General features: G+C 42.5%; 1 protein-coding gene across 1 annotated transcript; it reads right to left on the reverse strand.

Annotated features, from left to right (window-relative positions):
- Positions 1 to 1,723: 1,723 nt before the first annotated feature.
- On the reverse strand, positions 1,724 to 11,012 carry Dppa4 (developmental pluripotency associated 4). The gene is made up of 7 exons (XM_074075224.1): positions 10,942 to 11,012; positions 8,746 to 8,866; positions 7,310 to 7,470; positions 7,175 to 7,225; positions 4,822 to 5,149; positions 3,791 to 3,986; positions 1,724 to 1,838 (listed from the first exon to the last, which is right to left on the reverse strand). Exons 1-7 carry the CDS (start codon positions 10,963 to 10,965, stop codon positions 1,724 to 1,726), a joined length of 996 nt encoding a protein of 331 aa, XP_073931325.1. The 5' UTR covers positions 10,966 to 11,012.
- Positions 11,013 to 12,758: the final 1,746 nt, after the last annotated feature.

The raw sequence follows: 12,758 nt of genomic DNA on the forward strand, positions 1-12,758 counted from the left end.
TGAGGTTTGAACTCAAGGCCTATACCTTGTACCCAGGCTGGCTTTGAACTATTATCCTCCTGATCTGCTCAGTAGCTAGGATTATTATTTTGTATAGAGAAATTTAAGCTTATTTAAGAGTATCAGAAATAGAACAGCCACACTTACGTGTATGAGACTCACCTTAATAATTATACTGAGACAACAAATATGAGGACTGATGGCTTCCTCATGATTAGATCTACATTCAATCTTTCTGGCAAAGATATTATTAGTGATTGTAGCTTATCAAGACACATTCCAGTTTCTATTATAATCATCAATAATCATCATCACATAAGGGGACAGGTACATAACCAAATTTCAGTTTTTATTGGAAAAGCCCCCTCTTACCAAAATGTAGAAATTTACTTGGCACATTTTTAGATAAATTAGTTCCAATTCAGTGAATTGGGATTTAAAATTTTTCCCCATGTCCCCTCCCCTCCACCTTCTTTGGCTGGGACTGCTTGGAGACACATTCACATCCACTTTTCATTGCTGTCGGGGAGCTCATAGGCTTTCTTCATGCAGATCCATTTGCTTCTGCCAGCAGTGACTTAACTGGCGGGCTCTCCAACTTCAGCTGTGCCTTTAGCACCTATTCTTGGAACCATTTACAACTCTCTGGAGCCTCGAGAAACTGGAGGGCTGGTGCCAGATCCCACACATTATCATTCCTACCGCACCTCACATCCAGCGCCACTACACATACTTGTGGGCATAGACCTATCTACATGGCTGTGGCTTTAGGATCCAGATGGGAAACGAGAGTGCAAATCTCTTCTCTCTGAACAGCAAGATCTTCCCTCTGCCATGGAAATAAATTATCTGAAGAACACGGGACAGATCGCTCCAACTCCTCCTTTTCAGAGCAAAGGAGGAAGACAAGGGGAGCAGGGGCTGGATGGACAGCACATCACATCACCAAAAGCAAATAGTAGGTGTACATTACTAAATGACACTTGAACAAGAGCCTAACAATCTCACAGGACACAAATGATACATAATCCACTAGAGAGCCCTGGATCATTTTAACTTCTTCATGGATTCTATATACCTGGCACAAGGGACAGAGAAAGTGGCCTGTGTTTATGCCCACCCCATCCTGCACACTAGGGAGTTTGTGGATGAAAGATGGAACCAGACCTCTCTCCTGGCTCTTCGTGCCACCACTCTGCTTCTGTCTGCTGTTAACTACTAGGTCATTTTCCCAAAGGCAGAATAAAAGCATGGCAAAAAGAGGGTAGAAGGGGATGCAGGGGAAAAGCAACCCTATAAAACAAAACAGAAACAATATAAAAACCCAGAAACCACATTTGGTACAATGTTTTATAACAACAGAAAGCAAATGCAAACACTACATGCTAACATGGACAATAAGAAACAACTCAGAGACACGAAACAGTGGGAGTGTGGCAGGGAGCACAGACCCCTCAATTAAGCTTTTCAATGGACCGCTGGCTGATTGGACTGGACCTGTTGCTTTAGCTGTGAGCCTTGTGTAATGGTGACAGAACAGGCGATGACAGAAGACCTCACAGCCCTACCCCAGGGCCTGCATGGAACACATAAATATTCTGGTCTTCATAGAGCAGTGGGAGCTGCAGGTTTTTCCAGGGTCTATGTGTCCACAGCCACAGTGAACTCAGAGGTGCCCTTATTGAGTTTTGGTGGCCTCACTGGCTTCTTTCTGAAGCCACTGCTAATTGCATGACTGAACAAAGTCCAGTAGTTTCTTGGTGAGGTGGGCATCTGTGAGGGCACAGACGTTTGGATTTCCATAGATCTTGGTCATAACTGTAGTTCCATAAGCCACTCTCCAAGAGCAGATGACATCAGAGAAGGATGTTCCCTTTTTTCTGGAATAGTAACCTCACTGGAGGCTTTTAATTAAGACCTTGTTCCTATAAAACAAATAAAATGTTTATTTTTAGTAATAGGAGAATCAAAATTTCGAATTTCATCCTTGCTATCAAGTGAAGGGCAGAAGCAGCCCAAAAGTAGAACATGTCTTTATCAGGTGCCCAAGTCTTAGTTAAATGGTTATTCAAAGTGACCTTAGTTCTATTCAATTCTTTTTCTTTCTTTTTTTTTTTTTTTGGTGATACTGAGGTTTTGAACTCAGGGCCTTGTGATTACTTGACAGGTGCTCTACCACATGGGCCATGCCTTTAGCCTTCTATTCACCTTTCTTGGCATTAGAATGTCAATGTAATTGTAGTGGCCTGATATATCACAGCCAAAAGAAGGAAAAGATGCAGGTGCTCCCTCCAAAGGACACTGTAACTGCCAGAACCCACAGTACTGTGTCTCCCTCAGTCACTTCTGGTTCCTATCCTCTGCCAGATGTCCTATACCTCTGGTGTTCAGTAATCTGGAGACCAAAAGAGGGCCAACCGAGAGAGAGAGAGAGAGAGAGAGAGAGAGAGAGAGAGAGTGCTTGGCACAAAACCCAAGATGGTTCCTATAAAACTTGAGAAGGGTGAAGAGAGCTGGGTGCCGGTGGCTCACTCCTGCAAACCTAGCTACTCAGGAGGCAGAGATCATCAGGAGGATTGTGGTTCAAAGCCAGCCTCGGCAAATGGTTCACGAAACCCTCTCTGGAACAAACCCATCACAAAAAACAGGCTGGTGGAGTGGCTCAAGGTGAAGGCCTGAGTTCAAGCTCTATCACCACACAATAAAATTTAAAAAAAAAAAAAGAGAGAATTTTAATATCAGTTTGTTTCCGGGATCACACTCAGGCATACTGCACACTAGGACAATTGACCTATATAGCCAGCTTAATTTTTCTGTGGTACTGGGGATTGAACCCAGGCCTTGAACATGCTAGGCAAGAGCTCTTCCTTTCGAGCCACCCCTCCCGACCCTTAGTGCCCCAATTTAATATTCCTTAGTGGCCCATCACCCAGAAACAAACAGCTGCCTAACATTAAGCTGTCTCCCTTGGCCTCTCCTGAAAAATTCTGCTTATGTGTGTTTTCTTTGACACCACATGAGTTTCCTCAATTAGTTTTCTATAAATCTAAACAATAACAAAAAACTAAATAAAGGAGCACTCTGGAATAAAATAAAATCTTTACAGGCTTTATAAAATTTCTGGTAACTACTTTTTAGTTTTTGATGATATTGGGCTTGAACTCAGGGCCTCATGGCTAGGATTGTAAGTCTGAGCCACCATGCTTGGCCTGGTAAATTCTTAGTTTACTTTTGTTTGTTTAGGCAGTACTAGGGATTGAATTCAGGCCTTGTGCTTGCTAGGCAGGAGCTATTAACCACTGGAGCCACTTGGCCAGCCCCTAAGGTCTTAATTTTATGTGTTTTTAAAAAATGTTTTATGTATGTATGTGTGTATATATGTATGAATGCAGCAGTGCTGGCGCTTAAATTCAAGGCCCCATCCTTGCTAGAGAGGTGCTCTACCACTTAAGCCACACCCCCAACCCTGTAACTTCTTAATTTTTTTTTTTTTTTGCAGTACTGGGGCTTGGACTCAGGGTCTACAACTTGTACCACTCCACCAGCCCTTTTTTTGTGATGGATTTTTTTCAAGATAGGATCTAGGGAACTTTTTCCCAGCTTGCTTGAACCAGGATCCTCCTGTTTTCTGCCTCCTGAGTAGCTAGGATTACAGGTATGAGCCACCAGTTCCTGGCACAAGTTAAAACTTCAAGAAAGGGAAAAAAAAGGCAAATTAATAAAGATTAATGTGTATATTTCCTAAGTGAGATGCCCAATTTTAGTTGGTAGAAAAGCACCAGGTAATTACCTGTGAACACATTTGGGACACAACATATTGTCCTCCAGGTTCGGGGGTGGAAAAGTGCAGGCAGGAAGCAAGAACAGAGCACTAACTCTCCCTTTCTTCTCAGGTACCCAGGCTTGTCCAGCGTGAAACTGCAGTTGAACCCAACCGTCAGTGTTTGCAGGAAGACTTCTCCCATGGACCACACACCACCTGTCACCTACAGAAGGAAAGAGATTTAATATGAATACACTAGGACCACGTGCTTAGGCTTCAGACATATCATGGCCTGCTACTCTTGATCCTACTACCTTCCTCAAATGCCAGCCCCAAGACATGAGTCTTGGATGTTAACTTCATCCTTGTTGTTTCCTTCTAAAAGGGTATGCAAAATAGTTTGAACTAAAACTTAGAAGGCCTTAGATTTGTGGATGTGGCTCAGTGGTAGAGGTCCTGAGTTCAATCCCTAGCATCTCTCTCTTAAACACACACACACAAATACCACAAACTTAAAGGCCTAAGCATTTCCTGTAATTCTTATAATATATGATTTTTTCTTTTCTTTTTTTTTTGGTGGTACTGGGGTTTGAACTGAGCCTCACACCTGCTCTTGCTGCTTGAGCCACCTATCAGCTAATAAAACATCATTAGTTTTATATCTATTTTACAATGAAGAAACTGGGCACTATTTTAAAGAACTTCTTAATGTCACAACAGATGACAGGAGATGTAGGGCTCAAACCCATATAGTTGAATTTAGACCTTGCCTTTACTTCAAAAGAGGAAGAAATGAAGCCAAACACCTATCTATCCCTCTTGATGCCATCCATACTTAGAACAGTGTTTCTCAAACTGTGGTCCATGGACCAGTACCCTCAGCATTGCCTGAGGATCCTCAGACACCAGACAGGAATCAGAAAAAACATCCAGAGGGGTCCAGGAATCACCAGTCCTTGAGGTGATTTTGATACATGCTAACATCATTACAGGTCAGTTTAAATTGAGCTTATGTGCTCACTGAACCAGAACAATCTCTTTACATTGGGCTTCCTTACCATAGGCCACTCGTGGCAACTCTGTCTCCCGGGCCTCCATATTCCCAGCATTGGCTGCAATTCTACCCCAGGAAGCCAACACTGCTTCAGGGGCAGATGTGGTCACCACAGTAGTACTGACTTCTTCATAGAGAACAGGGGGGTCTTCAAGAACAGACAACTGCTCCTCAGGTACAGGGGCCACCTCAGGCGGGGCAGTCACCTCAGAAGGTAGCTTTTTCTTAGAGCTTTTTTGGGATGGTTCCCCCTGGCCTGCCTTTGATTTTCTTTGACCTGGTGTCTTCATCCTGGCCTCTTTTGCTGAGGTAGGAATATTCTGCAAGCAGTGCTGAAATGTTAAGAGATAATGAGCGAGATTAAGATGCTATTAGAAGTGGGCCTCCACTCACTCTTCCAATCCTAGCTACTCAGGAGGCATAGATCAGGAAGATCACAGTTTGAAGCCAACCCAGGCAAACAGTTTGAGAGACTCTATCTCGGAAAAAAATCCCAACACAAAACAGGACTGGTGGGTGGGGTCCCAGTGGCTCACGCCTATAATCCTAACTACTCAGGAGGCAGAGATCAGGAGGATTGTGGCTCAAAGCCAACCCTGGGCAAATAGTTTGTGAGACCCTATCTCAAAAATATCCATCACAAAAAAGGGTTGGTGGAGTGACCTCGAGTTCAAACCCCAGTACTGTCAAAAAACAAAAGGGGGCGATGGGGGTACTGAGTGCTCAGAAGCTAGGAGAAGGACCCAGTGACAGGATACAGTTTCTGTATTCTGGAAAACTGCTAATAAATTTTAACCATTCTCACAGGATGAGACATGCTTATAGTCCCAGCTACTCAGGAGGCTAAAGGAGAATCACTTGAGCGCACGAGTTGGAAACGAACTGAGGCAACATTAATGAGTCCTCACCTTAAAAATATCCTCAGTGCTGCCAATAAATAAATAAATAAATAAATAAATAAATAAAAATTTAAAAAAAGATTTTTAAGTGTTCTCCCCACAAAAGTATGCAATGCATATGTTAATTAGCTCAATTTAGTCATTCCACAATGTAAGCCTATTTCACAAGAATAGGTATAAAAAACTTGTCAGTTAACAAAGGCTGCATGTTTTCTCTCATAGGCAGAAGATAGATCCAAAAGATAAACATATACACAGGGAGAAATGACCCAAACATTGACTCACATGTGAAATAGAGGAACTACTCTATGGAACTCAGGGAAAGAGAGAAAGAAAAAAAAATACAATATCAACAATATCATAAAACATCACATCTGTGAAGGTAGAGGCTATAAGGATGGATATTGAAAACTGTTGAAAAATGGGGGTGGGAGGTAAAGTGGTAAGGGAGAGTAATGGAAGGGGTTGATCAGACCAAAGTAAAGTAGATTCACAGAGGGGACACACTGAGAAACCCCTTTGAACATTGACTTAAATATTAACAATGAAAGACAGGACTATTAAATAGGTACAGTGTGGGAGGGGTACTAGTAGAAGTGGAGAGAGTGAATGGAGGAGATTAAGGTGAGGGTATATGGTTGGTAGGCTTCATATACGAAATAGAACAAAGAAACCTCTTGCAATTGTGGGGGTTTTTTTGTTTTGCCATACTGGGGTTTGAACTTAGGGACTATACCTTCCACTGCTCCACAAGTCCCCCCCTTCCCCTACTTTTTTGTGAAGGGTTTTTTTTTTGAGATAGGGTCTTGAGAACTATTTGCCTGGGGTTGGCTTCAAACCACAACCCTCCTGATCTCTGCCTCCTAAGTAGTTAGCATTACAGGTGTGAGCCACTGGTGCCTGGCTAAACTTGATTTTTTTGGTAGTATTGGGGTTTAACCTCAGGACCTCATGCTTGTTAGGCAAGTGCTCTACTGCTTGAGCCACTCAGCCAGTCTTCTTGCAATATTTTAAATGGAGCAGTTAGGAGGTCAAGGGGAAAAGGCAGTGGGGGTGGTCTAACCAATGTACAATGTAAGCCTATATGGAATTGTCACAATGAGTCCCCCCTATACAACTAACATAACCTAATTTTAAAAGTTACTGGGAAAAACCCCCCAAATTTGTCAGTTAAAACAAAAATGGGCTGGGGGTGGATCTCAGGGATGGAGCTGGTACTTTACAGGCACAAACCCCTAGGCTTATTTTTCCAGAACCTCCCCTCCCCCAGTGAAAGGACCTCAATTTTTATTATCCTTTGTAGGGTTGGGTAGAAGTGGGGACAGAGGAAGATTGTTTTCTGTTAGAACTAGGAGAGGAGGCGGAAGGAGGGACTAAGATAATTCCTCTACTCATTTTCTGAGGTTAAAATAAGTAATTAGAACCAAACCTCCCACTCTGGAATGAAAAGTTACTTACCTTTTGCTGTGGGTAAGCATGTTCACAGAGTCGCTTGTATGCCTCTAATTTCTAAGACAAAAGAAAGGAGTTGTTAGTGAAAGGAAGGCTTCTGCTCTTCTTCCTCCCAGCAGCAGTGCTCCGTGTGGGTCTCACCTGGCCTTTGCTGCTTAGCTTCAGCTGTTGGCACCAGGCCCGCAAAATGTCCCTATGAATCAAGTTGACAGGTGGCAGTTCAGAAGGTAGGGGAGGAATTGGTATCTTTTTAGGGGGTTTTGGTATCTCACTACCTTGTGCATTTTCCTTTGAACAGGAACCTGAAGGAGAATGGAATAAAATTAGTAATAATTAACTTTTGTGTGGCTTTTCAGAATTTCAAAAGTATAATCACCTTCAGTTCTTACAGACCACTTCCCCATTGTTCAATTAAATGTCCAAAGACCGCACAGCCTACAAGGGACAGAACTTCAAACCTAGGACTCACTACTTCAAAATGCTCAGTTTAACTTCCTGAAGCTCCCCACTCCTCACACACACTGGGGCCTTCCACTCACACGATCCGGGTGGTTATATTTCATCTCAGGGAATAACTGAACTCTTAGACTTAAGGTCATAAGTACTCAGTGGTATTGGGCTAGAGCTTGATCACAGAGTGCCTAATATGCGTGGGGTCCTGAGTTCAATCCTACAACCACACACAATTTTTTGGTTTTTTTGGAGGGACTGGAATTTGAATTCAGGGCTTCAAGCTTTTAAAGTAGGTTTTCTACTACTTGAGCCACACTCCCATCCCATCACAAACAAATCTTAGGTCCAGTGTGGTGATATATACATGTAATCCCAGCATTGAAGAAGCTGAGGTAGGAGGATTGTGAGTTTGAGGCCAGCCGGGGCTATATAAGACATTGCCCCCCCACAAAAAAACAAAACAAAACAAAAAAAACACCTCATTGGCACCTTGTTCTCTCACCACAGAATAAAATGCCCACCCCACAATGTTATATACACAACCACTAATACCAATTAATTCTGCAGGCCCACCCCAGTCAGGGTAGCTCTCTTGTCTCACTGTAGCTAGCTGTCTCACCTGTCTATCCTACTACTGCTGTGCCTCACACAGCAGTAAAGATTCCCTGAACACACCTCCAAAACAGGCCACTGTCAGGACACTAAGCATCACTAGAGTTTACTAAGTTATTCTATGCAAATTACCAATGACTGTCCATACCACCCCATCCCCATCTCTGGTCAAGGTTAGGTTATCCTCACTTATTTTTAGAATAGGAAGTGGAGTTTCAAGGATGGGATTTCAGATTTAGAGCTGTGTGTCCCCAGATCATTGTATATTAAGACCTTCAACTCCAAGCAGCAAGTGAAGGCAAAATTATTAGCAGAAAGAACCAAGTGTGTTGTGGGAGTTTGGTGACAGTAAGGAATCAGTTTTTGCAGGTGATCCCCCACCCCCACAGGAAGTTTAGGATTAGCAGAATCAGAATGGAAATTTCTTCTCTGCTTTCTCTATACCTTCAGAAAAATTCCTCAGATTGGTTAGATCTGAGGAAGTAGGATTAGAGGATTTGTAAACCTCTTACCCTTGTCATTTCCCACTGGTTTTGCTCGTTTTTTCCCCTTCGCTGAGGCTTTTGTAGAAGATGTGCTTGGTTGAGCAGGCCCTTGTTCCTCTTCTTCCTTCGACTTCTCTGAGCAGCTCCACTGGGGACAGAGGAGCTGGTTACTCATTGCTCTGGTTTCTGAATAGCACTTATCCTACTTGCTTTAAGCTAACATATAAAAGGCCCCCAAGCACCTCTGCACCTGGCTGGCAGTGTGAATTCTCCTCTGGGTATCATCTTAATAAGACAGGGAAGCAATGATGGGGATATGGAAAGATGACAATATGTAAGTATAAGAAAAGCCAGGTGTGGTGGTGCACACCTGTAATCTCAACACTTGGGAGGCTGAGCAGCCTGGGCTACGTAAAAGGATCCTGTCTCAACACACACACAAACAAACCAAAAAATGTGCAAGTAAAGATAGAAAGTACAGATACAGGGCGGGGGGCCAGGGAGGGGGATGGCCCAAACAATGTATGCACATATGAATAAATTAAAAAAAATAATAATAATAAAAGAAAGTATAGACATAAACAAAAGTAGAAGAAAACAGTCTGTCTTGGGGGAAGATGCCCTTCTACCACCCACCACATCTATCATCTTTCACCTGGAAGGTTTTCCCCCCTTCTTTTTTTCTTTACCCCTTCCAAATAAATTATTTTCCCATAATTTGATTGCTCTTAGCATGAAAAACATGACCTACTAGCCTCTACCCTCCCCCCCCTTCATCTCATATTGCTTTCCATCACCCAAGTTTGTCACAGGGTCACTCAATTCCTTTTCTTTCCAAAGTTATCAACATGGCCTGCAGTAACATCCCTGAGCCTCCACCCACTTCTACTCATAGCCTTAGGTCTTACTCCTCCTTCAGTCTCACATCAAGTGTTGTTTTGCTGAGAAGGCTTTCCAGTTCTTTCAGGCAGAGAGTCAAGTCTACCATAGATTGCCTTGTTCCCAATACTTGTCGGGTGCAATCTCATACGTGCTCCTGCTATTTGATCAGTAAACTCCACAAGGTGGAATTTCTTTCCCTTGCATTGTAGGCACCCAATAAATACTGGTTAATTTAATCAAAAGGAACAAAGGGATAGTGATATGTATTGGGCTTCTATCTTATAGCAGGTATCGAGTTTGACATGTTCCTTGCTTTCATTCATTTAATCCTTATAGCAATCTCACAACTAAAGTTACTTTATTTTTAAAATGTCAAAGCTGGAGCTCAGCGGTTACATGGCTAAGGACATACAGGTTAAGGGCACACTAGAGATAAACTAAACCCTAGGTCAATTTACTCCCAAATCCAAGTTCCTTCCAGTCACCCCCAAGGGCGGGGGTATAGGACAAATTAACATTTGTATGACACTTTTACATCTCTGTATCACTTTCACATTTATATTCAAACTTTACATTTGCATAACTTTCACAAAACTATTCACCTTTTGGGCCTCTCAAGTCTTCAAACTGGGAAAGCCAAAAATGGAGGATTCTGGGAAAGAGGCCCAGGCAGTGCTCAGGTTTCCTGAGCCTTGGTAGCCAGAGCTAAGATTGCTTGTCACAAGGTCTGGCTTCCTGTCATTTCTCAGGTCTGAGGACCCTGGGAGACAGAAAGGAGAACCGACACTGCAGCTTCTTTGGCTCTGATTCTTTAAGGGGTTGTTCTTTCCCAGCCTCAACTCAATTATCTCCTAAGATCTTTAACTTGCCCCACCTTTTCTCTCCCCTCTTCTATGACCACTTCCCTTCAGTCCTGATAGTTGAGATTTCTTTCTGACAAGACAAAGCTTCCGTTCAAAATGACAACATGGACCCTCATTCCTTGTAATCTTAAATTTACATCTAGGGCTGGGGTTGTAGCTCAAGTGGTAGAGTGTCCATCTAGGAAGCTCAACTCCTTGACTTCAAACCCATTATGGAGGTTTTAAAGGAGAAAAAGCCAATTTCTAATTTACATCTGTTTTTTCCCCCCAAGTGCTCAGAAGTGAACGAAGGGCCTTACGCATGCTAGGCAGGTGCTCTACCACTGAGCTACAACCCGAGATCTTTTTGTTTTTTTAAACAAGAGAAGAAATTCTATACCACATTTTTTTTTCCTCCCAAAAGAAGGACCAAATGTGCTCAAGAGAGACAAACAGCAGACCCACAGACAGAAAACAAACCTACTAAAACTGTATTTACCTCTTTGCCTCTTGCATTCTCCATGCTCAGGAAAGGAACTTGAAACTGACAAATCTCTTCTGGCTCCCAAAATGGCCTCTGGCCCAAGAGCACTGAGAAATCTCCTCCCACTTCCTGTAAAACAAAGGCCCTCTTCCTTTCCCCTCCCCTTTTCTTCCCTCCCCCACAATTTGTGAATGTTAAAATTGTGTTGTTTGCTTACTGATGAGGGGATGGTTGTATGGTTGAATTAGTAATGTGATTCCTGGTCTTTTTTCTGTGAACTTTTAACTCATATTCAAAGTATGGCTCAAGAATGCATTGGGAAACTGAAAATATTTTTGTTTGTTTTTGTTTTTTGGTGGAACTTAGGTTTGAACTCAGGGCTTTGAGTTTACAAAGAAGGTGCTCTACTGCTTGAGCCATGCTTCCAGTGCTTTCACAATATTTTTAATGGAAAAGCAAAAGTTGCTAGAAACTTCTGAACAGGATGTATGAGTGAATTTAATGAAATCTGTGGAAACTGTAGAATTCAAGGACTAGAACTTGATGAAAGAAAACTTTTTTTTCTTTTTTTTAAGTTCTTGTGGTTCAGGAGATAGAATCTAGGGCCTCACTTCCACATGCTAGGAAGGTGCTTTACCACTAAACTATGCTCTCTGTCCATTAAACTCCAACTTTTGGGACTGGGAACATGGCTCAAGTGGTAGAGAGCTTGCTTAGTAAGCACAAGGCCCTGAGTTGAAACCCCAGTACTGGCAAAGGAAGAAAAAAAAATTTCAGCTTTCTATCTGCACTGATAATAATTCCCTTTTTTGTTGTCTTTGTTTTCTTATTATTATTTTTTTTTTTTTGTGGTGCTGGGGATCAAACCCAGGACCTTGCCCATGCTAGGCAAGTGCTCTACCACTGAGCTTCATCCCCAGCCCCTAATAATAGTTTTTTAAAGTATTTTTTATGGCCAGGCTGGTGGCTCATATCTATAATCCTAGAGTCTCAGGAGGCAGAGATCAGGAAGATTGAGGTTTGAAGCCAGCCTGAACAAATACTAGTTTACAAGACCCTATCTTGGAAAAAAAACTCATCCCAGGAAAGAGCTGGTGGAGTGGCTCAAGCAGTAAGGGCCTCTACCTAGCAAGTGTGAGGCCTTGAGTTTGTACAATGGTGCTGCAAAAAAAAAAATTAAGGTATTCGTTATGCACCGAATTCTAGGTTAAAATTCAGTCATTATTTTTACCCATTTTGCAAGTGACAAAAGTTTGTACAAAATTTTACTGGCTACTTGTGTGAATTCACAGTTAAGTGAGCACCTAACATAGTGACTTCCAAACATGTTCAAGAATCTCTCTAATATACAGTAATTTGAAAGGCCCACTTCAGATCACTCCTCCCTGTCAATCTATCCAATCAGGGCTGTGAAAGGAAAGGATTTCCTATGTTTAGCAGTGATTGTGGGATTCAAACTTTCCTTTATCCTGTATTTTTGCTGGGTGTCTGTAATCACTTTGGAAACTGAGACAGGAGGATGTTAAGTTCAAGACCAGCCTGGGATACTTAGTGAGACCCTTTCTCAAAAAATATCCAGTGCTAGAAATGTAGCTCAGTGGTAGGGTGCCTGGCATGGACAAGACATTCAATACCAAGGCACTGCAAAAAAGATAAATAAGTAGTGTGTTTTTGTTTTCTTTGGTACTGGGTTTGAATCAGGGCCTACACCTTGAGCTACTGCACCAGCCCTTTTTTAATGATGGGTTTTTCGAGAGCCCGGTCTGGTTTTGAACTGTGATCCTCCTGAGTAGCTAGGATTATAGCTGTGAGACACTGGTGCCCTTCTTGTT

Source organism: Castor canadensis, chromosome 5 (assembly GCF_047511655.1).
Source record: "Castor canadensis chromosome 5, mCasCan1.hap1v2, whole genome shotgun sequence".
In the NCBI taxonomy this organism is placed as follows: Eukaryota; Metazoa; Chordata; class Mammalia; order Rodentia; family Castoridae; genus Castor; species Castor canadensis.

Coding starts and splice junctions, on each gene's coding strand:
- Dppa4 (XM_074075224.1), bottom strand. CDS start 10,965: ATGGAGAATGCAAGAGGCAAAGAG. Junction 8,867..10,941: donor AGAATGCAAGAGGCAAAGAG/GTAAATACAGTT, acceptor CTCTGTCCCCAG/TGGAGCTGCTCAGAGAAGTC. Junction 5,150..7,174: donor ATGCTTACCCACAGCAAAAG/GTAAGTAACTTT, acceptor TTAACATTTCAG/CACTGCTTGCAGAATATTCC.